This window comes from Hemitrygon akajei, chromosome 11 (genome assembly GCF_048418815.1).
Source record: "Hemitrygon akajei chromosome 11, sHemAka1.3, whole genome shotgun sequence".
Classification (NCBI taxonomy): Eukaryota; Metazoa; Chordata; class Chondrichthyes; order Myliobatiformes; family Dasyatidae; genus Hemitrygon; species Hemitrygon akajei.
The window spans coordinates 56,441,170-56,467,359 of record NC_133134.1 but is presented as its reverse complement, the minus strand read 5'-3'; the positions used below and the strand labels follow the sequence as shown (position 1 = coordinate 56,467,359).

General features: G+C 40.7%; 1 protein-coding gene across 1 annotated transcript; it reads right to left on the bottom strand.

Annotated features, from left to right (window-relative positions):
• Positions 1-678: 678 nt before the first annotated feature.
• Positions 679-26,135, bottom strand: palb2 (partner and localizer of BRCA2). The gene is made up of 14 exons (XM_073060922.1): positions 25,964-26,135; positions 25,826-25,885; positions 21,082-21,181; positions 18,887-20,623; positions 16,942-17,235; positions 15,726-16,270; positions 15,114-15,203; positions 12,982-13,143; positions 9,977-10,062; positions 9,175-9,333; positions 8,244-8,360; positions 7,362-7,449; positions 3,220-3,377; positions 679-1,569 (listed from the first exon to the last, which is right to left on the bottom strand). Exons 1-14 carry the CDS (start codon positions 26,009-26,011, stop codon positions 1,365-1,367), a joined length of 3,849 nt encoding a protein of 1,282 aa, XP_072917023.1. The 5' UTR covers positions 26,012-26,135; the 3' UTR covers positions 679-1,364.
• Positions 26,136-26,190: the final 55 nt, after the last annotated feature.

Here is a 26,190-nt window from a genome sequence, read left to right as displayed (position 1 = left end):
CACTCCACTTCCTCTTGGAGGTGTCATTTAGTGTTTGGAACCTGCACTGACACATCAAAACTCCCAGGTAATCCTCCGTTCATTCACAATGATTTGCAAATTTGTTTCAGTAATTGATCTTACTGGGTTATCTTGCTTTGGGTGAGCAGCCCTCGATCTCTGTGGAATATTGCACTTGTCATGGTTGCCATGACAACCATGGTTGCAGTTGCCACGGTTACATGGATTGTCCTTCAATTCCCCACATTTGAGTAGGTTTTCCGGTGGTCCTTGCTACCTTGATGTGCTGTCTCCAAATGGAATCTCTACAGTCAGTTAAGTTCCCCTCACTCGGAGCAACATGGCAGCTTTTCAGCCACGCTACCCAGCATTCTGGTGGAACATGATGTATGGAGGCTATACAATTATAAAGTTTTGATTTAACCAAAGGCATTCTGTGCTGTACATCCAACTGAAAACGTGAGTAGATCTTTGTAAACTGTGGCCAAATAATTCAGAAAACCCAAATAATTATGAGAAGTTACAGAAGGATTAGGTTAAAATGTTCCAATATGTACAGAAAGAATGGCTCCAAACTACCGCAAGCTAAATGGTATTAAGAACATATTTTCTGCATGTGATCCCCACTTTATTGGCCAATGATGGTTTTTATTCAATATTTATAAAGTGCATAATAGAAACTGATAGGCTTTATTTATTAAATACAGATTTGCAGCATTATAATCTCTTATTTGTCTTATACTTAAATAAGTACAGTTACTCCAGGTTTGGAAACAAGTGACATGTGCTTGCGTTTCAAAGTTCAACCTCTATTAATGGGACAGGCAACAAGCCAAAGCAGCCACATGGAAATAAAATGAGGCTGGCTTTACTGTTGCTGGATAGGAATACAACTCAGATTTTCCACCTTTACATCTATCAACAGTGAACTAGAGGAAAATATAACCTGCTCGTTTACCACCTGTCAAAACAATTTACAGTGCTCACTCAGGACTACCCGACAAGTGCATTTGGAAAGGAACAGTTTAACTACAGCAGTTAAACACAAAACAAATCTTTGTATCTAAACATAACTATTAAATAGTTATGCACCGAAGTGTGCTGACATTTTTACAGAAATAATCTCAGCAATTTACAGCACACCCCGTAGCAAAATGGCACTGTACAGAACTCAGCAAATCATGGAAAAACATTACATTGTGCACATAAACCACACGGCACTTAGTTCACATTGAAGTCTATTTGTCCCGCAGAACTTTGGTGCTTTTCATTCAAAAAAAAATATACAGCTTTCAGATACAGAAATTATAACCCAGTTTACACTATATAATCTTGAGCCAGCAAAATATTCATCCTGTTCTGCTTCATGAGCATTTGTATACATACACGGTGCTATCGTTCTTTTTGGCCAGGAGACACAAGTCCTCCTCTGCCCAGTGAAATAGTGACCAGTCCCCACTGGGTTCATGAATGGCTGAGATGTGGCCAGACAGTACGTCCCAAAGTACCAGCGTTCCGGGAGTTACAACTGCAGCAATAGACTGGCCCTTCACACCTCCATCAACATACCTGATTAAAGAAATATGGTCAATGAGCAAAGTGAGAAAAACAACCTTCCTGTAAATGTGTTATTGACCCAATTAAAAAGAATAACTTGATCCACGGAAGAGCTGCAGTTCAGGAGGCCATTATCTTTAACACAGCCCTATACAAGTTCAATTCAGGTGGTTTCATTCCCTGCCAATTCTTTAATTTCAGATGCTTATCTGGGCCCTTTTTGATTTCTACAAGTGAATTTTCCTGCACTGTTAACACTGGCAATGTATTCCAAACACAAACTATTCATTACATAAACATAAGTTTTCCCCCTCATATTGATTGTGGTCCTTCTGCCAATCACATTTACCTGATTCACACGAACATGATATATAGAAAGTAATGTGAAAGCTTGAAAGGCATTGGCATAGAACCCCCAAGGGTTCTTACATACAAATCACTGGTACAGGAAACAATGAGAAAGGCAAATGGCTGTGTTGTATTAAATTTTGTAAAACTTTGGATGAATGTCAGAACAGTTCCAAGTGACACTTCAACTCTTTGTGAGCTTGCAGCATGTAAGGTGTCTGTTTAAGTTAAACACTGTACGTTCGTTAATGTCTAATCTTTGCAAATAGTGGCTGGATTCTTTCCTGGCCTCTGGCACCAATGGCATGAGAACAAAAGACCAAAATGTTTATGTCTCTGTGGGTCTCTCAACACTTGTAGAACTCCTATTGAAACCATGCTGAGTTAGTGGCGTGAGAATAAAAGATTAGAGTTTGTATGTCTCCCTACGCTTGTGGAACCCCTATTTATTGGGGCATCCTTCCCTTGCCCTCTGTTCTCGGGATATCGCCTAGACCAAGGAAATCATGATCGAGCACTAGGACTCAGGGTGCTTTCACCAGTCAGAATTGGAATTCCCCTGACAACAGTGAAAATCAAGTGGGTTCTTTTAGGAGTCCAGGAATGAGTGAGAAACGTTGATTCATAACAATCGTTTATTTTGAGGTTCAGACAAAGGATAAAGCATTTGAAACTAAGCGAGGAACTGAGGAGCAAAGCAGAGATTAAAGAGATTCAATACATTCAATGAAAAGACAGAGCCTTTGAAAAATCCATTACCTTTATACTCAAGGTAACAGAAATTCCTCAGGTAGAGATAAACAAATTAACAGTTGCACAATTGCATAACGTGGGTTTGTGTTAATATTCAGCCAATGAAAAATGCAAAAGGTATATGTAACTGCAATACCACCTTCTGCCAGTAGGTTGAGGCAAAACACCACATTGTGAAAAATACACGAGTTTGTTAAAGACACAAATCGTCAATTAAAAAAACAACTGATTCTGACAGTGGGTTAACAATACTTCAGGGAGAGAATACAACTGATGAAGAGAGAAACAGAGACAGCTGACTGCACAAGGAAGCCAACCATACATCTGGAGAAGCCAACTTCACAGTAAACAATTTTAATCTACAAAATTGATGAGAAAATACAATTTACAGAGAAATTGTCCTGAAAAAGCTGCAATGTATGCATTTAACACAGAGCCTAATTTTAATATTGTGTTTGAAAGTCACCAATCCACATTTCGCTCATAGATATACTGAGCATCAAAAAGCTTTTTTTAAATATCAGAAAGTATTAACGTACATTTTGTATAGACGAACCTTACCTCCCACTGCATTCCACAGGGATTGTATACGACATGACTGGTCTACTTTTCCCATTCATGGGATTAACAGCAACCGTTCTCAAAACACAGACTTGTCCCCCAACCGATCCTTCGCAGGTTCCAATGTATCGATGACTGAGAATAATGAACAATACTCCCTAAATTTGAGAAACAAAACAATTATTACGGTACTAAATATCTGTTACAGAAGGGAGCAGTCAACTTTAGCTTTACAGATTTACTAGCTTAGAAACAGCATTCATGATTTAATTGTTGTCCTTTCTATTTATTAAGAGACAATTCTCTAGATTATAATCCTTAAATCTATGCATAGTTGATCAGATTCATAAACATTGCATAGCTGTCTTTGATCATAATGATCTAGGAGAGTAATGTAATGGCAGAGATAAAATAAAACTGAAAATGTTAAAAAAGAATGCAGAGGATTGAGCAGCACAGTAAATGCTGGAGGAACTCAGCAGGACAGAACTGATTTTTCTTTGAGAAGAGGTGACTGGGGAGAGGACATGCAGGGGTTAATTCTTCATAAAAACATTAATTGACATTACTTTCTGTCCTTGCTGATAGCACTCCTTATATTGTAAAATCCCAGCACTTGTAATTTCACCCGGAAGCTACTTAAACAAGAAGCCAAGCAGTCAGCAGGTCCTCTCACTCATTGAAATTCCAAACAAAGTAAGTCAAATTAAAGGCTGCTAGTCCAGAGTTAAATTGTACCAAAGGGGTACATCTGAGTTTTGAAACAAGAGCAGCAAACACTCCACTTTCCTTCTTGGTTTACTGATTTGTTTTTAATACCAATCTTCTTCTGCTCTCAAATCATCAGGGCTTCGGATGCAAAAATTATGGATTCTTCTTTCAGAGTCAGTTTTACTTTATTAAAATGTAGTAAAGCTTGCTTTTAAATTTAAGTAACCATCTCCTTCCTGCAAAGTGCTTGTACTTACTGTACCCAACTTTATCTGTTCTACAAATACTCTGAGGCTCACTTTAATATATCATCGTATTTTAACTTAGGATTCAACAGGAATCAACTAAATTCAAGCTAAGATTCTTTTCATCAATTATAACTTTTCTCCATTCAAGGCCCCAAAACTCCTTCTAGGTAAGGCAACACTTCCCCTGTGAATCTGTTTTGGAAATCTACTGTATCCAGTGCTCCCAAAGGGCTTCCTCTCCATGGTGAGACCCAATCTAGATTGGAGGATTGCTTAGCTTTGAAACTTCACTCCATTCACAAAAAGAGCAGGATTTCCTGGGGGCCAACTATTTCAATTGCAATCACCATTCCCATTCCGACATGTCGGTCCATGACCTCCTCTACTGCCAGAATGAGGCCACTCTCAGGCTGGAGGAGCAACACCTTGTATTCTGTCTGGGTAGCCTCCAACCTGATGGCATTTCTCTAGCTTCCATTAATTTTTCCTCCCATTCCAATTCTCTCTTCTTCAATTCCCCACTCCAGCCTCTTCTCAATTCCCCACTCCAGCCTCTTCTCAACTCACTTGCCTATCACACCACCCCTAGTGCCTCTCCTCCTTCCCATTCAGAATCAGGTTTAATTTCTCTGGCATAAGCCGTGAAATGAGTTGTTTTGCAGCAGCATTGGAATACATCAAAAACTATAAATTGTAATAAGTAATAGAAATGTGTTTTCAGGCTCCCGCACTTCCTCCCCGATGGTAGAAATGAGAAGAGGGCATGTCCTGGGTGATGGGGTCCTTAATGATGGATGCTGTCTTTTGGAGGCATCGCCTTTTGAAGATGCCCATGATGGAGCTGGCCAAATTTGCTACTTTATCCAGCTTTCCCCAGTCCTGTGCAGTGGCCCCTTCATACCAGACAGCGATGCAACCAGTTAGAATGCTCTTCACAGTACATCTGTAAAAATTTGCATGAGTCTTTGGTGACGTACCAAGTCTCCTCAAGCTGTTAATGAAATGTAGCTCCTGTCATGCCTTGTTTGTGATTGCCCAGAATTGTTGTTGTTGAGTGCTGTCGAGTCGTCATCAACTCATGGCGACCCTATGGATGGTGTAGTTATCCAATGGGGTTTTCGTGACAAGAGAAGGAAGAAGATTGCCAGTCCTTTCATCTGCACAGATAATGCTACTGCCCAGGTTGGGACCCGGCCAGTTTCGAACTCAGGAACATCCGCCTGGAAGTCCAGTGCTGATGCCACTACACTACATCCGCAAAGGAAACAGCATTATGAAGAACCCCATGCACCTCTCATACAATCTCATCTCCCTACTGCCGTCTGGGAAAAGGCTCCGAAGCATTCGGGCTCTCACGGCCAGACTATGTAACAGTTTCTTCCCCCAAGCTATCAGACTCCTCAATACCCAAAGCCTGGATTGACACCTTGCCCTATTGTCCTGTTTATTATTTAGTGTAATGCCGACACTGTTTTTGGGCACTTTATGTAGTCCTGTGTAGGTCTGTAGTCTAGTGTAGCTTTCTCTGTGTTGTTTTTTTTACGTAGTTCAGTCTAGTTTTTGTACTGTGTCATGTAACACCATGGTCCTCAAAAACGTTGTCTCATTTTTACTATGCACTGTACCAGCAGTTATGGTCGAAATGACAATAAAAGTGACTTGACTTGACTAGTGGCCAGCCCAGGATAGATCCTCAGAAATCTTGACACTCAGGAACTTGAAGCTGCTCACCCTCTCTACAGCTGATCACTCAATGAGGACTGGTGTATGTTCCCTCAACTTCCCCTTCCTGATGTCCCCGGTCAATTTGTTGGTCTCACTCTTAAAATAGCTTTCCGTAGGTTATATCTGGACTTCTTGAGTAGTTCTAGATCACAGGTCTTGATTGCCGCAGATCTAGTCCTCAGCAGACAATGAATCTTGTGGTTCATCTGCAGCTTTTGGTTTGGGTATGTCTGATATGTTTTCAAAGGCACACACTTATCCACACTGATCCTCATGAAGTCGGTGATAACTGTGACGTGTTCATTCACTTCTCAAGATGAACCCTTGAATGACTCAAAGCAGTTCTGTAAGTGCTCAGCGCCTCCCTTGACCATCTCTTCTTGGGCCTCACAACTGGTGCTGTGGTCTTTAGTCTCTGTCTTTATGTTGGGAGTATTAGGACAGCCAGGTGATTGGACTTTCCAAAGTGCGGGCTTGGAATAGAAAGAGAAGTGTTCTTGACGGTGGTCAAGTGTGTTGGTTCCTCTGGATCTACAGTGATAGCTTGGTGGTATTTGCTCAAAGATTTCATGCCAGCCTAGTTGAAATTCCTGTAATTATAGGAAGGCATCAGGGTGCACTGTTCTGTAACATCTGATCAGTGCTCAGCTCCTCCAGTGCCTGCTGGATGATGGCCTGAGGTGGAATGTACACTACCTAGATGATAGTGGAAAAGTCCCTTGGCAGATAAAATGGACAAGACTTGACCCCTAGATGTTACAGGTCGGGTGAGCAGGTCTGTGCACCACAATGAGTTCATCACAAAGCATACTCCCCCTTCCCTACCTCTAAAGGACTCAACTGATGTGTCTTTGCGGAGAACGGTGAAGCCATCGGGCTGCAACACAGTATCCAAAGTGGTGGCAGTGAGACATGCTTTCGTGAAGCCAAGTACACAGCAGTCTGCTATCAGATTCCTTCTTCTCCAGCCCTTTAACCTATTCTACCTACCACCTCCCAGCTTCGTATCCCCCTCCCCACCCACCTGCTCTCACCTATCACACCTTCCAGCTTGTAGTCCTTCCCGTCACTCCACCTTCCTACTCTAGCTTCTTCCACCTTCCTTTACAGTCCTGATGAAGTGTCTTGTCAGCAAAACGTCAATTCTTTATTCATTTTCATAGATGCTGCCCAATCTGCAGAGTTCTCCAGCATTTTCTGCCTGTTTTCTCCTATTGGTCTGAAATGCAATCAGAACATAGGAGGTGATGGCTCCTCCCTCACGAAAGGCTCCTAGTAAATAGTTTTGAATTATATGCAGTATTCTATTTGATCCCCAGTATCTTTAATTTCCATTACACATCCCTTCTCATTATTCTGCAACCAATGCCCTTTCTGGAAGCAGAAATGGCACAAAGCAGAGTTTTGTGAAATGATGCCGCGGTCTGTAGTTCCAAAGTTAAAACTGCTGTTCCTTACAGACTGGGAATAGGCCTTCTGGCAGACCGTGCCAGGGTAGCTTTCACTTAAATGGATCCTCTTGAGGAGGTGCCCGGTTTTCAAATTCCTAAGAGATAAACAAATGAAAACATCAATTTCGACAGCGTTTCAGCATGCAGTACCCGAACAACACCCACAATAATGTCAAATAATTTATTCCCAACAGAAAATATGGAGAATGAAGAAGAAAATGCCTTCAGTGCTTAACAACTACTTTTATTCAGCTATTTATCAGAACTCCCAGAACAGCTGCTGCAGGCTCAGCATACTTATATTTTTTTAAGCGTATATTGTTGCCCATTTGGCAAATGAGACAAACTAATTTTTTAATGTATTAGAATCCAAGTAATGTTTCTTAGAAGTGTTGGCCAAGGAAACAAATTTCCCATCATCTATTTGAACAATTGGGCATGTTCAAAGGCACATTTCCCATATTCCTACCTCCAGGACGGTGGGGCACAGCCCAAAAAAAATGCCCACACCTTTGCTAGAGAACAAAAGGGTACTCACAACCACGTTAACATGAAGGCAACAATGAGGACAATGGGGGCAACAGCTGGGGAAGAAATAGAGCCTGCAAAGCAGGTAGCTGTTGAAATTATAGAGAAATACTTGAAACACAAGTATTGGTCCATGACTTCTAACTACAACTCACCCACTCCTCTTCCATAGGACTTATAAATCTAGCTAAGAGGGAGATGAGGCTTTCATTTGAAACAAAGACCCTCCTAACAATACAGGATTCTCTCAGCATTGCACTGGATATAAACTGAGGTTGGAGTTTATCTGACTCATAGGCCAGCATGTTATGGTTTATGGTGATACTGTTGATAAAGAAACAAATTGGGATCAAGTTCTCACCAAATGATGATGTTGCTCATTATAGTTGATCCAATCAAAGCTTCTGATTGTCCTTCAACTTTGCTGAAAGCCAGAACCATCTCATTGGGTGGGACAAGCTGCATAGGTCGCTCACTCCTAACCAGAAAATTCAGTCAGTAAACTTGCCCTAATATTAAAAGTAACACAAAATATTTCCTCTAGCCTCTTATTCAAACTTTCAGCCAGCTCTGCACAAGCACCATTTTCTCTGTTAATAGCCCAGAGGGGCCTCTGTGGGCATTTACCAAAGCCAGACATAGGAAATGAAATATCTATTTGAACTATGTCCTAAAATAATCTGAATCAGAATCACAATCAGCTTTATTACTATCTGGCTATATGCCATGAAATTTGGTGTTTTGTGATGACAGTACAGTGCAGGCATAACAAATTATTGTAAGTTATTATAATAAATAGTGTAAAATACAAATTGTGAGGTTGTGTTCATGAACTGTTCAGAGATCTGATGACAGAGGGGAAAATGTTCCTAAAGTGTTAAGTGTGAGTCTTTAGGCTCTTGCACTTTCTGTAACCTACTTTATGCTTTGGTATCACAAGTCCATTATTAAAAAACAATCTATCATAATCAAGAAGTCACATTATCCTCGGGCATCTTTAACACAAAAAGTAGGAGAAAACAGTACAAAATATTCTCCTTGTTAGATCTAGACTGCTTAGAAGTGAAATCAGGACAGTAAGAATCTCATGTTAGTACGGGCCTTCAATTTGATTGGCCTTCCATATCTTCTAGCAATCAAACCTGAGCTGAAGACAAATTAATTTCACTTCTTTGTAATCTCATCTAATTTTTTTGGAACTATCTGAAACTCCTGTATCATTTAATGTTCTGAGCATGCATGGGCTGCTTGCAGAGGAGAATAAAGAATTTAAAATAAAATTAGTTTCTCACCTTCCTTCCTCGGAGAGGGTGTTCACTTCTATGCTTTGACTCTGAAGTGTGCCATAAGAGCAGACCAACCTCCTTCCAGGCAGCCCCAGCACTGCATTTATGTCTCCTGCTTGCAGCAGACTGTGTTCCAAGCAGCCTTTTACTGTAGAGTGTAACACCCTTACAAGAAGTGTAAAAATAATCCATCTTTATCATCAAGAAAGAAGAATCATCAGCCCACATCTGAGCCAAGTATCCATTATTAGAACTACAGTGATACTGTGTGTAAAAAAAAATAGATTTCTCTCTGCACAAAATACAGCTCCCTCTACTCTAAAACATTCTCAGGACAGGTACAGAATGGGTTGGTTACAAAATAAAACTGCAACTATAGTCCCCAGTCAGAACTTTCTGAATTAGAAATGGAATTGCTCCTATTATCTCCTACATGCTCTCTTCAGAACTCTGATAGACCTTTTCTGAGAAAATAATTTTCCCAGTGACAGAATTCCACACAGACTTTAGATTGGCTCACTCTAAAACCTGTTACTAAGAGGAAATTAAGTGAGCACCGGACTCCTTCCCTAATACTTTCCACCCTCATTTCATTATGGAGCAGTTAATCTCTTAGCCTCCAAACCCATTATGATTATCTTACGTCACGATGTGTCAACAGTCAGACAATAATAGCAACATGTCAGTTTCAACAGTCTGGTTATAAGTAAGGTGAGTGGTACTCTGAAAAACTGCTGTGTTACATATGTGTAATTCAGCCAGGAGAGTGGTGCTTCTATTGTTCTGAGAGTGTTTTTTGAGGCCTTACTTCACTTCCCTTATCTCCAGGCTCCCGAAGGCCACACACAGAATGTTCACAGCATCTGGGACGGGGATGAGTTCAATGATGGGAACCTGAAAGGAAGGGGAAAGAAACAAATCAATGTTAAAATTAGATTTAAAAAAAAAGGGTCACATCACTATACATAAACATAGTAAAACCTGAACACAAAAGCAGTTAAACTGTTGCTAAGTGGTCTCTGAATATATCTTACCGGATAGGATACTAACTTGCACCAAAACAGCATTGATTTGCAATGCAAAACCAACTTGAGATAAAGCAGTGATCTACTTAGCTGCAGAAAAGTGTAGTCCATAATCAATTTACTTATCTTGGAATTACAGTCACAAGGAAGTTTAAAGATCTCTTTCATGAAAACTTTGTCAATCTTTCATATGCTATAAAACAGAGTCTGGTACAATGGTCACCTCTATCTATGTCCTTGGTAGGTCGTATTAATGTTGTTAAAATGTATGTTCTCCCCAAATTTTTATACTTATTTCAATCTATCCCAATTTTTATTCCTAAATCTTTTTTTGATTCCTTAGACTATTATTTTGTCATATCTGTGGAAGAATAAGCATTCTAGAATTAATAAAATCCACCTCCAAAAATCTAAAAAAGAGGGTGGCATGGCTTTACCTAACTTTTGCTTATATTATTGGGCAGCTAATATACATTGTGCTACCTTCTGGTCTTTCTTCCACGGCCAACCCGAGTGCCCTAACTGGGTGGCAATGGAGTTGAGCTCCACTAAAGAATTATCTATCTCTGCACTTCTTGGCTCTGCACTCCCTAGTAGTCTGCCCAGATTAATAGCTAATCCTCTTGTTAGACACACTTTGCGTATATGGGCTCAGTTCAGGAAATGCTATGGTTTCCAGGGGTTTTCTGTTTCTAGCCCTGTCGCACATAATCACCTTCTTTTACCTACTACGTACGATTCAGCATTCCATGTTTGGTATAGGAAGGGCATTAGACATTTTGAAGATCTTTTCATTGATAATCGCTTTGCTTCTTTTCAGCAGCTCTCTGTTAAGTTCAACCTGCCTAATGCTCATTTTTTCAGATATCTCCAAATCCGACACTTTATTGCTCCTTTAATTCCTAACTTTCCTGAAAAGCCTGCGAAAAATGCTATGGACCTATTTCTTTCCATTAATCCACTAGGTAAAGGTTTAATATCAATTATCCGAGATAAACTAGCAGCCTTACGACAGGCCCCTGTGGATAAAATTAAAATGGCCTGGGAGCAGGATTTAAATATCTCCTTATCCGAGGAGAGCTGGGACTCAGTTCTCAAATCGGTTAACTCAACCTCTCTTTGTGCTCGCCATTGCCTTTTACAGTTTAAGATTGTTCATAGAGCCCATATCTAAACTATCTCGATTCTACCCTGGCATTAGTCCGCTCTGTGATAAATGCAAGAGGGGCGTGGCCTCTCTCATCCATATGTACTGGTTCTGTCCGAGCTTGGAGAAATTCTGGAAAGATGTCTTCACTACATTATCGGGTATTCTGAATCAGCACCTAGAACCTAACCCCTTAATTGCTCTGTTCGGTTTTTGGGGCGAGAGTTTTATGTCTGGGTCTGACCCAATGCCGAATACTATCCTTTGTCTCTCTCCTGGCGAGACGCTTGATCCTCCTTAGATGGAGAGATGTTGCCCCGCCCACTCATGCGCAATGGCTTAACGATATTATGGCCTGCTTGGACCTCGAAAAAATTCATTATTCAGTTCTTAATTCGGATCTAAAGTTCCATAAGGTCTGGGGACCTTTTATCGAGTACTTTCATAACCTTCCTCTTGACTAGGGTTTTTTTTTCTTCTTTTCGGTCCCTTGCTTTCAGCTCCCTTTTTTTTCTGGTAGTCGGCATTATTATCCTCTGTTGCTAAGTATATTCACAGTCTGGGAGTTTGACTGTCCTGACTTATACTCTCTATATTGTGTGGTGGTTGGTCTGGAGTTGATGTTGTTTTTTTCTTGTGTTGTGGGGCTTGGGGAGAACACTAAGCTCACTTGTCTTTAATTTAGGTGCTTTTTTGTTAAATTCTCTTCCTTTGTAGCATATTGTTATTGTATGCTTAATTTTGCACTGTATTAATGCTCCTCATTGGGATTTGGGGTTTTTAATTTTGTAAAATGTTTTGAAAAACTAATAAAAAAAATAAAAAAATAAGTATCTGGCAGAACTCTTACATACATAGTAGATATTTCGAGGGACAGGAGGGTAGCAAATCTCTGGCCTCCTTTTACCTATCTTCACAGATGACTCATTTATGGCCGTGATTCACATTAGGGATATGATGGATGAGTTAGTGGCAATAGTTCTGACTACGCATACGGTTACCTGCTCTGCCTGCCACAGATATCAGTCTGGTGATCAAAAACTGTGTGCCGAAAACCAAAGTCTGGTTTGTCTCAAATACTTTAAATAAAACAGGAAAGTTTATAAAGGTGTTTTAGACACAATAGAAGTCTAATCTGTTGATGTCCACTAAAGTTTGGGAACTACAGTAGGTCTTTTAAATATTTCATGTTTAATCCTGGAGTTTCTTGTATAATCCTGGGTTTGTATTTTTCTGGAAATGCCTTGTTTAATCCAGGACTTTTTAAAAATTTAATAATCACGAGGAGCTCAGTAGATGGAAGACTTCTCCCAACTAAGGTGAATGGGAAACTTGGATATAAGAGCTTTGTTCAGGGAAGAAATTAATCCAGGGTTTAGACTTGTTGGAACAATATTGTTTTATAATCATAATGTTCCATCCTTTGGTGAGAGCCCATTGTTTATGAAAGAATTTCATCAGCTGACTCAGTGTGCAGGCTTCTACAGATGTCAAAGAAAAAGAAGATAAATTCAACGAGGTATTCATAATTCTGTAAAATTAAATATTTGTGATTAAACAACCAAACTCAATCATCCAGCATCGAATACCTGACATCAGATTACTCTAATTTGTAACAATGAGAAAAGGACAGGCATATACCTCATCAAAGGTCCAAGCACCGATGTTAATCCACTGGTTCAGCTGCTGCGGGGCCCACAGCAACACTGCTGTTTCGCAGGCACAGGCAATACACGAAGTTCTGGTCTCTTTCACAGTCCAACATACCGTGCACAGATCAATAATGCAGGACGTGGACGGATTCTATAAACAAAGATAACACTATTCATCCTCACAAGACCGATGAATCTTGCATAGATATCTCATGCCAGTAGTGAAGCTGGTTTACCTGGGTAGTGTCCTTTCCCTCAACATGTATACCATGAAAAAAAATACCTACTACAAAATTAAGGGTAGCCATGGAAAGGACACTCGTGATAAAAAAGACATTGTGTTTGCACCAGAGCAAATACATTTTTGCATTTTTTCTGCTCACCTACCCTCAACATTCTTTAGTCCAAAGAAAGCAGATGCAGCCCCTTAAACCTACCCTTGTAACTATAGTCCCTTATCCCAGAAACAATTCTCATTTATTCTGGACCTCTCTAATGTCCTCATATCCTTCCTTTGCAACAACTGTAACGCTCCATTTGAGGTAGAGCAGTTTTTCAAAGCTTTACCATAACTTAATTGGTCATTGTAAGGGCTGGAAGGGCCTATTTCACACTGTAGCTCTAAATAAATAAACTTTTCTGTTTTTGTACCCTATTTCCCCATTGACAAAGCCAAAATTGTGCGTGGAGACAAAAGAGACTACAGACCGATGGTATCTCCCTCTATCTTTCAGTCCAGATGAAGGGTCTCGACCTGAAACTACAACTGACCATTTCAGATGATCCCCAATTTGCTGCGTTCTTCCATCGTTTTGCGTGTTGCCCAAGATTTATTACCTACATTCTCAACCCACTCTTTCACTTGATTTTCGGAGACAATTATATCACTTGGAGTACAGGAAGGGCATAGAGAGCCTAGTGACATGGTGTCAGTACAACAACCAGAAAGGAGGAGCTTAGGAGGATCAATGGCGCCTAACAGCAACTCCTTTGCTTGCATCTTCGGAAACAACTCTACTTCTATCTGTAATATCTCTATTTTTCCCCGTCAGGATTTTTTCGAAGACCCTGATCTGCAGATACACACTGACTACGGTTCTTTGCGGGAATGGGACCCGCTCTCGGGGTTTCATGATGGCCGTTATTCAGCACGCTAAGGGCGCAGCCTAAGAGCTCAGCTCGCCTTTGGAGGACCGAGATTTCTGGAGACGGATGAATCGCAGACCCGAGATCTTTGGGCACAGAGCTTGGAAAAAGCAATGCATTGGACTTTTAACATTGTAAACCAGCGAGTTGTTTGATATGTCCCCCCTCCCACTGTGAAATGGAGACATCTTTCTCCCTTATTAGGGAGGGAGGGAGGGAGCGCCTGTGGTATGTCAAATACCAGGTGAACGAGTAGTCTTTGGGGTACTGCAAATCAGTGTCTTCGCTGTTGCTTTGTTCACGCTTGAGTGCTTGGTGGCGGGTGCCGATGGGGTTTTCTTTGCCTGTGGGGGGAAGGGGGGATTGTTGCTTGCTGCCGTTTATACGCGGGAGGAGAGGAGCTGGGGGGGGGGGGTTTGGGGTTCTAACATTTAACTGTCATTCATTCTTGGGGGGCATTCCTCTGTTTTTGTGGATGGTTGTGAAGAAGCAGCATTTCAGGATGTATATTGTATACATTTCTCTGACATTAAATGTCCCTTTGAACCTTTGAAACCCTTTCCTTCTGTGCCAGAAAAATAAGAGCTGGTTATGATTTCAGGAGGGCGAATGGTCAGTGCACTTGCTCTTGCTTACATCAGTGGTGCTGAGGTTGAGAGCTTCGAGTTCCTAGGAGTGAACATCACCAATACAGCCTGTCCCACTCCAACCACCCAGACACCATAGCTAAGACTGTTTCAATGTTTTAAAGTTAAAGTGTTTGTCCTCTAGTTGCTAAGCTTATCCTTTTGTATTGGGCAAGATCATCAAGACCCTGGCATTGTGTAGGATCTTACTGACTAAATCCAGCAAACACAGCCTTGCAGGTCTCGACCATTTAAACCTTTGACAATTAGAGTACTTAAGCAAAGAGCCTTGCTCAGCAAAATCTGGATCATTTGATTTGTCCTTCAGTGCTCATCAGTATTCACTAACCTGTATCTTGGAGATTAATTGTAACATCTGCTTTTCCAATTTTTGCTCTAATTTCATGGTGGCAAGAGCTGGAGACAAGCCATCATCCTTCTACAAATCAAAATTCACAAAGTCAGTGAAAAGATTTGTAAACCATGAAATCTTATATTTATCAAAAAATTGTAGAGCTCCTCTTTACAGATACAGCTAATAAAACTAAAATGACAGCCAAAATAACACTGTACATGTTGGAAATCTGCGACTAAAACAATACAGAAAGAGAAATCCTTAGCAGGACAGGAAGCATATAGATATAGTTTGAACAGATACAAGGCAAGCTCCGTGTAGGAGGGAAGGAAGGGTAAAACTGATAGTGGAGCCGAAGCTCCTGTAATGTGCTCTACTGTTCGAAGTTCTGAGCTGCTGTATTTATATTCCTCAGAGAAGGAAATCTTACATCCTCACCTAGTCTGGCTAAATGCAACTCCAGACCCACAGACGCTTAAATGACACAGCAAAAGTTTAGTTAAAAGGCAATTAGAAATGGTCTATAAATGCTGCCTTGCACTGATGGTCAGATCCCACAGCCACAGATTGCACCACCATACTAAAACATTACAGAAAAATAGTTACCTCTTCAACGACCATTTTTGAAAATTCCTCAGTATATTCATCATTTGGCATCTCTTGTTGGCTGACTGTCATTCCACCTTTGTAGTTGAGGTCCTCCTCATCTTTATTATTTAAAAGTTCCCTTCCAGAGAAAGCACACGGACTGCCTTCCTTTATTATCGGAGAGGGCTGAGTCAAATGTGGCTGTGATGCTTTTCCAACAGCTGACTGGGATCTCTGTTCACAATTCCCCACATCTTCCAGCCCATGTAACAATGTGGCAGTTTGAGGTGAATTCGGGTTTCCACAACTCCTTTGGGAAAATACTGGAGAACAGCCAGTAGCACCGGAGACAGGAGTGAAGCCGAGTGAAGGGAAAGCAGGGCTACCTGCATACTGGTCATGTTGATGGTCACTCGTAGCCTGTGGAGTTGAAAGCAGAATGCTGCAAGATGGCTTACGGCCAGATGTGTTTTTTGGAATTTTCTGAACACGAGAGTTATTGTTGTTCTCTGGCTTTTCTGGGGTACTGGAAAGTTCCATGCAACTCAGAGACTCTGGAGACACTGGGTTGAAAAACACACCGTGCATTAATTCATCCATCATCGGGTTTAAGCTTCACTTAAAATAATTGACAAATTTACTTTGCCAGTACTTGTAACTACTTAACCACTGTAGTAATACACTAGTCATTAATCCGATTGTTTCATTTATTTTCACAATTGAACTTATGGCCTCACAAGTGGACTGCACGCAAACTGTACATGCAGGAAATTATATTTTTTCTTGCTGTTATTAGAACTCCAGTTGGAGCTTAACTAATCTCAAATGTCAATCTCAAACTTTAGTTTCTGAAGGAGGAGCGATCAGCTGAATCCAACTTTAAGTTTGTGTAATCTGCCATTGTTAAAAGATTATACCAAGCTACTAGAGATTGTACACTTCACAGTTATGTTGGTAAATTGCCTGTATTTAATGTGTACAAAGAAAGTGAGCCGTGTAGAGTGTGCTTTGTATACACTGGGGCCAATTAGCTTCTCAGAATAAAGATGATGAACCAATTGAAGTACTACTGTTTAAAGTATGTGAACTTACTGGAAAGGCTAACTTGGCAGATGAAGAAAAAAGCTAAATACAGATGAAAGGAAAGCTAAATACTGGCCATTTCAACTGCTAACTATTTGCATTAGAATATTGGAAGCACTTGCCTTAGAAATTTAGAAATAAGCCATCTTACTTTGTAGGTGAGACTCCTCAACGTTCTCTGTAGTTTCTAGTACACAGGATTTTTTTCCGGGCACTGTGTCCCTATTATTCTTCTCCACGAGTGATTTCTTTAATGCTTCTGTTCTTAGCTTTTCTTTAAGTTGACCATACTCCTCCTCTGGAAGGTCAAAATCTTGGACTTGCTGGCTGTGAAATAACCTTTTGACGATAGTTTTTTTAACAGAGAGTAATGGTTCTGAACACACTAGTGTCCTGTATTTAGAGATCTTCCTGGAGCTTCCACGTGTTCTACGATAGCTATTACCTATTGGGACAATACAACTTCCATTACTTCAGAAAACAGAAAAGTTAGCAAAAAACTGGCAGGCGGGAAAAGACCGCTTGAGCAAAATAGCCTACCCACAACTGTACTATAGTTTATTCTTAATAGGATTCCTACACACAAAGGAAAAGAAGGTAAATCATTTAACAGGTGAGCCACATGCTAAGATAAGCATTCTCTAAGAAGTTTTAAATATTTATCTCTGGGAATTTTCATACAACACCCACCATCTCACAGTGTAGTGAATTAATGTATTATGCTGTCACTGAGATCTTTTAAAAGACAGCTCAGGGCATTCTGGAGTTCAATTCCAGTGCTGTCAGTAAGGAGTTTGTAGATTCTTCCTGAGGGTTTCCTTTGGGTGCTCCAGGTTTCCTCCCACAGTCTAAGGATGCACTGGTTCGTAGGTTAGTTGGTCATTGTAAATCGTCCTGTGATTAGGCTAGTGTTAAATAGGTGGGTTGCTGGGCAGTATGGCTTGTTGGACCTGTTCTGAGCTGTACTTCCAAATAAAAAAATTAAAAATAAATAATAAATAGTGCAAGTTTCCAGTTTCTAATCATTTAGATTTACAGTGTCTGTAAGAACCATTAAAAAAATCCTTCAGAATTGTAATAGAACATAAATAATATAACAGAGTACAAGCCCTTTGGCTCCTGATGTTGTGCCACCCTTATAACCTACTCTCAGGTCAATCTAACCCTTCCCTCCCACATAACCCTCCATTTTTCTATCATCCATCTTCCTATCAAAGTGTCCCTTCAATGTCACAAATATATCTGCCTCTACCATCTCCCCTGGCAGTGAGTTCCATGTACTTACCACTCTCTGTGTAAAAAAATCTACTGTTAACATTCCCCCCCCATACTCCCCTTTGTATTAATCACTGCCATCTGGGAAAAAGGCATGGGCTGTCCACTCTATCTATGCCTCATATCATCTTATACACCTCTCATCCTCCTTCAGTCCAAAGAGAAAAGCCCTAGCTTATCCAGCCTTTTCTTGTAAGACCTGCTCTGTAATCCAGGCAGCATCCTGGTGAATCTTCTCTGCACCCTCCCTAAAGCTTCCACATCCTTCCTATTATGAGATGACCAGAACTGAACACAAGACCCCAAGTGTGGTCTAGCCAGCTTTATAGAGCTGCAACATTACCTCACGGCTGTTGAACTCATTCTCCCAACTAATGGTAACGGTCCTACAGAGATCTCATTTTTTAGTTTAAAGAAATCAAATTGCATATTTATTGAAGAGAAAAATACATCTGACTTTTGGTTTAGGTAGAAAAAAACTTTGAGGGACTGATTAAATGGCAATGTGTGCTTACTCTCTTAGATGACACAATGAACCATTCTATTTTCTGCTCATCTGTGGATTATTGCAAACTCTCTGGTTTTAGACACGTCTGTAGAGAACAGTCACTATACTTAAAGGCTTCCAGTGGCCGTGAAGTGTTTTTCAGAGATTATGCAAGACTGCATGAAAATAAAATGTTTTTTTAAACTTTTTTCTAATCAAAAATAAATGAACTTTGCACTCATTTAACAAGAATGTCAGTTTTCAGAACGAATCATGCATGACAACAGCAGTCAAGTCAATTCAAGTCCAACAAAACAGTGTATTTGGTGCTCACCTCCTGAGAGCTTCACTCTCCTCCTGGGCTGAGACACTGGCAGCTCTGTCTTCTCTCGGTCCAAGTCAACTCCTAACGGAAGTGACCACCTTGTCTTACTTAAATGTTGCTTCAAGGCAGCGTCATCAGAAAAATCCTGCTGAGTTTCCGGGATCATGTCCTGACTGTCAATATCACTATTTGTGCTTGATAGCTCAGGCATACTCACTGCAGATTTAACTTGTGCTATCAACAGGTCATTTGTGACTTCTTTACAAGGTTTTATCAACACATCGTTAGTCTGAATTGCGTTAGATTTCTGTAGTGGTTCTACTTGTTCATTGGCTTTGTTTTGCAATAGGCTGGAATTATTTAGATTAAAGTTAGTAGTCCCTGAAAAGTGATGACTATTCGTGTTATTTTCAGTTTCTCCATAGAGTTCATTAGAGTCAGGCATTGTCTGGCATGTATTAATTTCATTCCTCTTGATGTCATCTTCACCCTGAACATCAGAAGGCAGAGCAATCTGAATGTCATTGGGAACTCTGTGGTCATTTGAATTCTTCTCCACAGAGTTCTGTGGAAAATCAGTGAGCTGGAATTTTGTACTTTCTCTTCTGCCTCTTTTTCTTCCTCTCCTTTGGCTTGATTTAGTGCTCTGGGAATTATCACTCACATTAGAAGGATCTTGCAGGGTAGGCTGCAAGGAAGTTGAACCAGATTCTCTGCCATCACCTTCCTGACTATTAAAAAGTAATAACGTATCACAGGTCTCTGCTTCACCCTTTGGGGTGCCTTCTACAGGACTGCTGTGGTTATGTGTGAATTTCCTGGGTCTTCCTTTCCCCCCATTTCTGGACTTTCCCAACTGGCTATGAATCACTGCGTCCAGATCCACCTGTCGCTGACAACTGGTCATACGGCGAGTTGTCCGAACGTAGTACTCGACAGGAAAGAGAAGTCCTTCAACAAGTGTACAAGATTTCAGTTGGCTATCTCCTGGAGACCTACACACAGTGGTACCTGCTTGCTGCTCAACTGGTTCTACTATAATTGCCTCACCCTTAAGGTTGGATTCAGAAGCTTCACTAGGGTCCTTAGAACAATTTGGCTTTGCTTCTTGCAGTGCAGCATCTTCAGTCAGCACTGCTGAAGAGCAAGCTTCAGTACTGCACATTGCCCCTCCTGAGGACTTGCCTTCATGATAGTGAGGATTAGAGTCACTTGCTATTCTGGTGTTGGGTGTAATCACACAATTATCTTCTATTTCCGGTGCTCCATTTGTTAACAATGCTGAGTTGCCTTTAGATTCGAGCTTTGTGTTCTCTTCAACACATCTATCAAGAGTCTGGGAGACATTGATGACTCTGTTACTGATGAGTGGATCCAGAGTTTCCATTTTTTTCACACAAGGCTCTCCACTGGTGGTCAAAGGTTCATCTGAATCACTGGTTAATTCACATGCTCTTTTCAATACTTTGCATGACCTCTTTTTTCTTAGTTTCAGACGACTTTGAACTCCACGTTCTGTCCTTGTGATGGGGTTAATTTCTTCAACTGCGGGATTGCAGGGTTGAGCTAAAGAGTCAACACTTTTGCAGATGTCCATTAAAGACTCATTTGAATTCCTAATAATATCTGGCTCAATGCTGAAGGTTATGGTAGAATTATTTTCCTTGCTTTCTTCTGCTGGGTCTTGACTTTTCTTAAAAGAAGAGCTGGACCAACATGAACCCAAAATAGAGGGATACTCATTTTCTTAAAAAGAATCAAGAAAGACACATTAGACCCTTTCCTAAACCTCCAGAGAAACAGAATGAAACAGGGACATACATATCCTAGTGACAAAACAATCATATAGGGAACTGGCCTAGAATTATGAAAAGCATAAGTTAGGAAATGATAGTTAGTTAATCGGCATAGAAACAAGATTAAAAGAACAGAAAGCTACATTGTTCCCCTTATTGCAATAGCTTACAACTCCATACCCTTAACTCAGACATCAGCACTGCATAGAAAGCCAAACATAGGAGAGTTGAGGAGCAGGTTGGCTGTACGCATTCAGTTATACAACCTGAATAAGCCCTTTAGGGTTAACACTCCTCACTGTAACATGGGAATTTAAGAAAATTCTTCACCGTGGCCCATTATAAATGAAATATCAATGAAAAGACACAATCCAGTCTGAAGCTGAAACCATTTAACTGTAGACCTACCCACTGCCAGCTGCGATGTGATCTGTTCTTCCTGCAGCTGGTTCTGATGCACAATGTTTTTTGTAACATGATTCTGTATCCTCTCAGCTTTCTCTGCACACTAAAGGTAGAAAATAAGGGATAAATATCATATGGTCAACATAAATATATTGTACACTGAATAGATTGATCTGAAAAGCTGGCATGGAACTAGTGCTCGAACATCGTCCATCTAATGATTTTATAACTTGATGAAAATTACTGTGACAGATTTCTATTCCATACTCAACAGAAGAGCATCCCATCACCAAATTATTTGAACTATTGCAGAAAATGTTACAAAATATTATCATGCATAAAATATGCTTTCATTTTACTGCAATATTAAAATGAGTCTTTAAACTGAAGCCACATGCAGCCATTCAGGTGGGTAAGAGGTCCAATTGCACTCGCAATGTTCTTTCATTCAACATCAAAACATCTTAAAAGTTATTTTATCTAGCATTTACTGGATGCAACATTTTCATCTTCAGAAACATAAATAGTTTTTTTTAAAAACACATGCTCAATGCTATTAGCATTTTCAGGGTTTTTTTCCTGGAATCACCAAGCTCTCTGCTCAGGTCAATACTGGTTGACCTTAATGTATGTAAATGATGTTATATTAATGAAACTTGGTTTTAAAATGAAGACACCTCACCCAAATGTAGGAATAGCTAGGCAAAATATAAAAGGTTTTCCATTTACGTAACACTTTTTATTCTGTCTCATCACTCCAGGGAGCTATTTTCCACCCTGATCTCAGATGTGGTCCACGTGGAGTTTGTATATCCTCTCTGTTACTGCCATGGGTTTCCTTCAGATTGTCAGCTTTCCTTCCATATTCCAAAGACATGCTAGTGGGTTAACTGACTACTGCAACTTATCCTTTACTGTCGAGCAGCAAAGACTGGAGCTTCTGGGAATAATTCGGAACGTACAAGATCAGTTCATCCCAAAGAAGAAGCAGCATTCTAAACAGGAGATGAGGCAACCGTGGCTGACAAGGGAAGTTAAAGAACAGCATAAAAGTAAAAGATTTGAGGACATGCAATATAGCAAAAATTATTGGGCAGCTAAAGGATTGGGAAACTTTCAAAAACCAACAGAAGGCAACTAAAAAAAGGATTAAGAAGAGAAAAGATGGAATATAAAGTTAAGGTAAGCCAATAATATAAGAGAGGATACCAAAAGTTTTTACAGATATATAAAGTGCAAAAGAGAGGCAAGAGTGGACATCGGATCACTGGAAAATGACACTGGAGAAGAAGAAATGGCAGAAAAACTTAATAAGTATTTTGTGTCAGACTTCACTGTGGATGACACCAGCAGCATGCCAGAAATTCGAGAGGGTCAAAGGGCAGAAGTGAGAGAAATTGTTGTTAATATGGAGAAAGTATTTGGAAAGCTGAAAGGTCTGAAGGTAGATAAGTCACCTGGACCAGATGGACTACACCCCAGGGGTCTAAAAGAGAGAGATGAAGAGATTATGGAGGGTTTGTAATGATCTTTCAAGTATCACTAGATTCTGGAATGGTTCCAGAGGACTGGAACATCACAAATGTCACTCCACTCTTTAAGAAGGGAGGGAGGCAAAAGTCAGGATATTATAGGCCAGTTTGCCTTACTTCAGTGTTATCAAGATGTTAGAGATAAATAAGGATGGAATTTCAGGGTACATGATAAAATAGGCAGTTCAGCATTATTCCTCAAGGGGAAATCTTGGCTGAAAAATTGGAATTCTTTGAGAAATTGAATACTTGACCCTAACCAAAAGATACCTCTCAGCAAGGATGCATTCATGCACACACAGACAGGCTTTTATCCAAACTTCACCTCATAAACAATCCGATGGTCCCAATCCAACAGGAGTCAAATAGAAACAGCATCTGCGCTGTCTTTAAGCCCATTATAATTAGCAACTGTTAAGACACTCTTGGCTCCCCCAGCAGGAAACGTCACACCTAGTTTGATGAGAATGACCAAGAGCTCCAGGAGCTAATTAACCACAAAGTGTTGCTCATTTGGAAATTCCATTTCATGGGAGAAGAAATGGCTCTACAGAAACCCAAAGGTCAAAGCCAAACAAAAATGCCATGATTTGGAGAACAAATGGTGATTGGAAAGATAGTCATTGTCTTTTTCCCACCTTGGAGAGTCTGAAACATAGATTTAAGGAGAGAGGGGTGATATTTAAAGGATTTCTGAGGAGCAAACCTTTCATAAAACCTAGAAGAGAGTATACCTTATTAACCAGTTTCTCAACCTGCCCTGCACTTTCAATGGTTTGCACACACCCATCTCAAGATCCCTCAGCTCCTGCAGCCCTTTAAGAACACTATCTTTTAGTCTATGTTGTGTCACCTCGCTCTTCTTACCAAAAGTCATGACTTCACCTTTCCCACATTTAAACTAGACCTGCTCTGCATCTGCCTATTCTTTCAGCCTATTTGTACACTGCTGCAATTTAACATTGTCCTTTTCTCTGTTCACATTACTTCAAAGTTTAGTGTTATTTGCAAATTTAGAAACTGGGCCTTGTACCATTGTCCCTGTGCTCCAAGTATAGGTCATTAATATAGATCAAAGCAATGGCCTCAACTCCGTTCCATGGAAAATGCTACTATACCCCTTCCCCTGGTCTAAAACGAAAACAACCATTCACCATGAACTCTACTGCCTGTTAGTTAGCCAGTTTTATACCCAGCTTAACAACCCTTTTATGCATGTGCTTCAGCTTTGCTGATAATCCTATTTTGAGGCATCAAAAGAAAAGCCTTCTTGAAGTCCACATACATCAAGACAACCATGTCACCATCAACTCTATCTGTTACATAAATGAAAAATTCTAACTAGAGTGGAACACAAATCAACCTTAATAAATCTGTGCTAGTTTGCTTTCATTTATTTTCCTCAAGGTGCCCATTAATCCTGTCCTAGATCAGTGTTTCTAAAAGCTTTCCGATCATTATTATTCAACTGGCCAATGGCTGCTGGGATTACAGACAGACAGACATACTTTATTGATCCCGGGGGAAATTGGGTTTTGTTACAGCTGCACCAACCAAGAATAGTATAGAAATATAGCAATATAAAACCATAAATAATTAAATAATAAGTTAATAGTGTTTGTCCCTTTATTGAGGAATGAATGCTTGCCACCCTCTGGAACCACCCTATGAGAGCACCACAGTCACTATACCCATGATTTTCTCTTGAACTTCTCTCAAAATCCAAGAATGCATCCTACTGGACCTGGTCAGTTACTTATTTAAGTTCAGTCAGCTTTATGATGGGTCTCACCGATGCAGAGGAGGCCACATCGGGAGAACTGGACACCGTAGACAGCCCTGGCAGATTCGCAGGTGAAGTGTTGCCTCACATGGAGGGACTGTTTGGGGCCCTGAATGGAGGGGAGGGAGGAGGTTTATGGGCCAGGTGCCACACCTTGGCCACTTGCAGGGATAAGTGCCGAGTGCCGAGAGAGAGATTCGTGGGGAGAAACAAATGGACAAGGAAATCATGGAGCGAGTGACCCCTACAGAAAGCCGTGAGGGGGGAGGGAACAAAAAAGGTGCAGAGGCGTTTTGGTGATAGGATCCCTTTGGAGAAGGCGAAAGTTGCAAAGAATGATTTACTAGATGCAGAGACTCGTAGGGTGGTAGGTAAGGACAAGAGAAGCTCTATCGTGTTAAAGCAGCGGGAAAATGGGGTAAGTGCAGGTATTTTAAATCTTTTAATGTTATAACCATTATCTTCTAAGTGTTCCCCAACTAAAAATTTAAAGGTTTTAAGGTTTATCTTATTATCAAAGTATGTATGCAGAATACAACTCAGAGAAATACAGAAAGTATATGGAGTCGTTGGATGAAAAGATATCAAACTCCCTGTACAAAAAAGAAAAAGAAACAAAAATATCAAACCCCAACCCCTCCCTCACACAAAAACTAACAGATTGTCCACCTGGAAAACGACAGCTAGAACAACTCCCTCCATCGCAAATAAAACTATCATATCGGCCACTTGACCCACTTCATTCCACCGAAACAGACTCAGCACCATTGGTCTCTCCTTGTGGATTTGGCATGTCATCAAAAACCTTGACAAACTTCTATAGACGTGTGGTGGGAAGGGTGCTGACTGGCTGCACTGAGCAGAAAATCACACCAAAGGTTGTGGGTTCAGCCCAGCACAGCACGGGTAAAATGCTCCCAAACATTGAGCACACCTACATAAAGTGTTGCCATAGAAAAGAAGCATTCATCATCAAAGATCGTCACCTCCTCAGGCTATGCTCTTTTCTCACTGCTGCCATCAGGTAGAAGGTACATGAGCCTCAGGATTCGCACCACCAGGTTCAAGAAAAGTTACTACCCCTCAACCATCAATCAGGTTCTTCAAGGGATAGCTACACTCATTTAAGGACTGTTCTATTGATGGATGTTCTATTATTATTTCATGCTCGTTATTTATTGTTATTTATAACTGCAATTGCACAGTTTGCTTAGAGTTTACATTTACTGTTCTATACATTTGCTAAGTATGCCCGCAGAGAAGGAATCTCAGGATTGTATGTACTGTACTCTGATAATAAGTTTTACTTTGACCTTTGGGACCAGAAACAGACTGCTCTAGAAAATCATCTTGGGCACAAGATACTCCAGAGTTGGAGAATCATAAAATCAGTTCCTCAAAACCCCGATTCCAAGAAAGAAATGTCACTTGCCTGCAATTTATACACCGTCTTTGCGTATTCTTTCTTCAGCAGGGCCAGTCGTTCCCTGAGCTGGAGTGAAAAGGAAGAGTTAATTTCAGTCCTTTCTGTTTTACTGCGAGCATGAGCCTGAGTCTGGCATTACCTCACCTGCTCTCTGGTCTCCAGGCTCAGGGACTTTTTCAGACTGCTCTCCATAATGGGCTGATTACATTCCCATCACCATCAACACTGAAGCAGGAGCCGGAACCTCGGACAAAGGCCCCGCCACTTCTGACCAATCAGCGCCGGCCCTGCTCTCCCTCTCAGCCAATCGGAGGAGGCTCGTTGCTCATTGGTGCCTCCGGCCGTCGCTCACGGAAATCCGCTCCGTTTTG

Coding starts and splice junctions, on each gene's coding strand:
- palb2 (XM_073060922.1), bottom strand. CDS start 26,011: ATGGAGAGCAGTCTGAAAAAGTCCCTGAGCCTGGAGACCAGAGAGCAG. Junction 17,236..18,886: donor GAGAGTGAAGCTCTCAGGAG/GTGAGCACCAAA, acceptor TTGTCCCAATAG/GTAATAGCTATCGTAGAACA. Junction 9,334..9,976: donor CTGGAGATAAGGGAAGTGAA/GTAAGGCCTCAA, acceptor ACTTCTTGTAAG/GGTGTTACACTCTACAGTAA.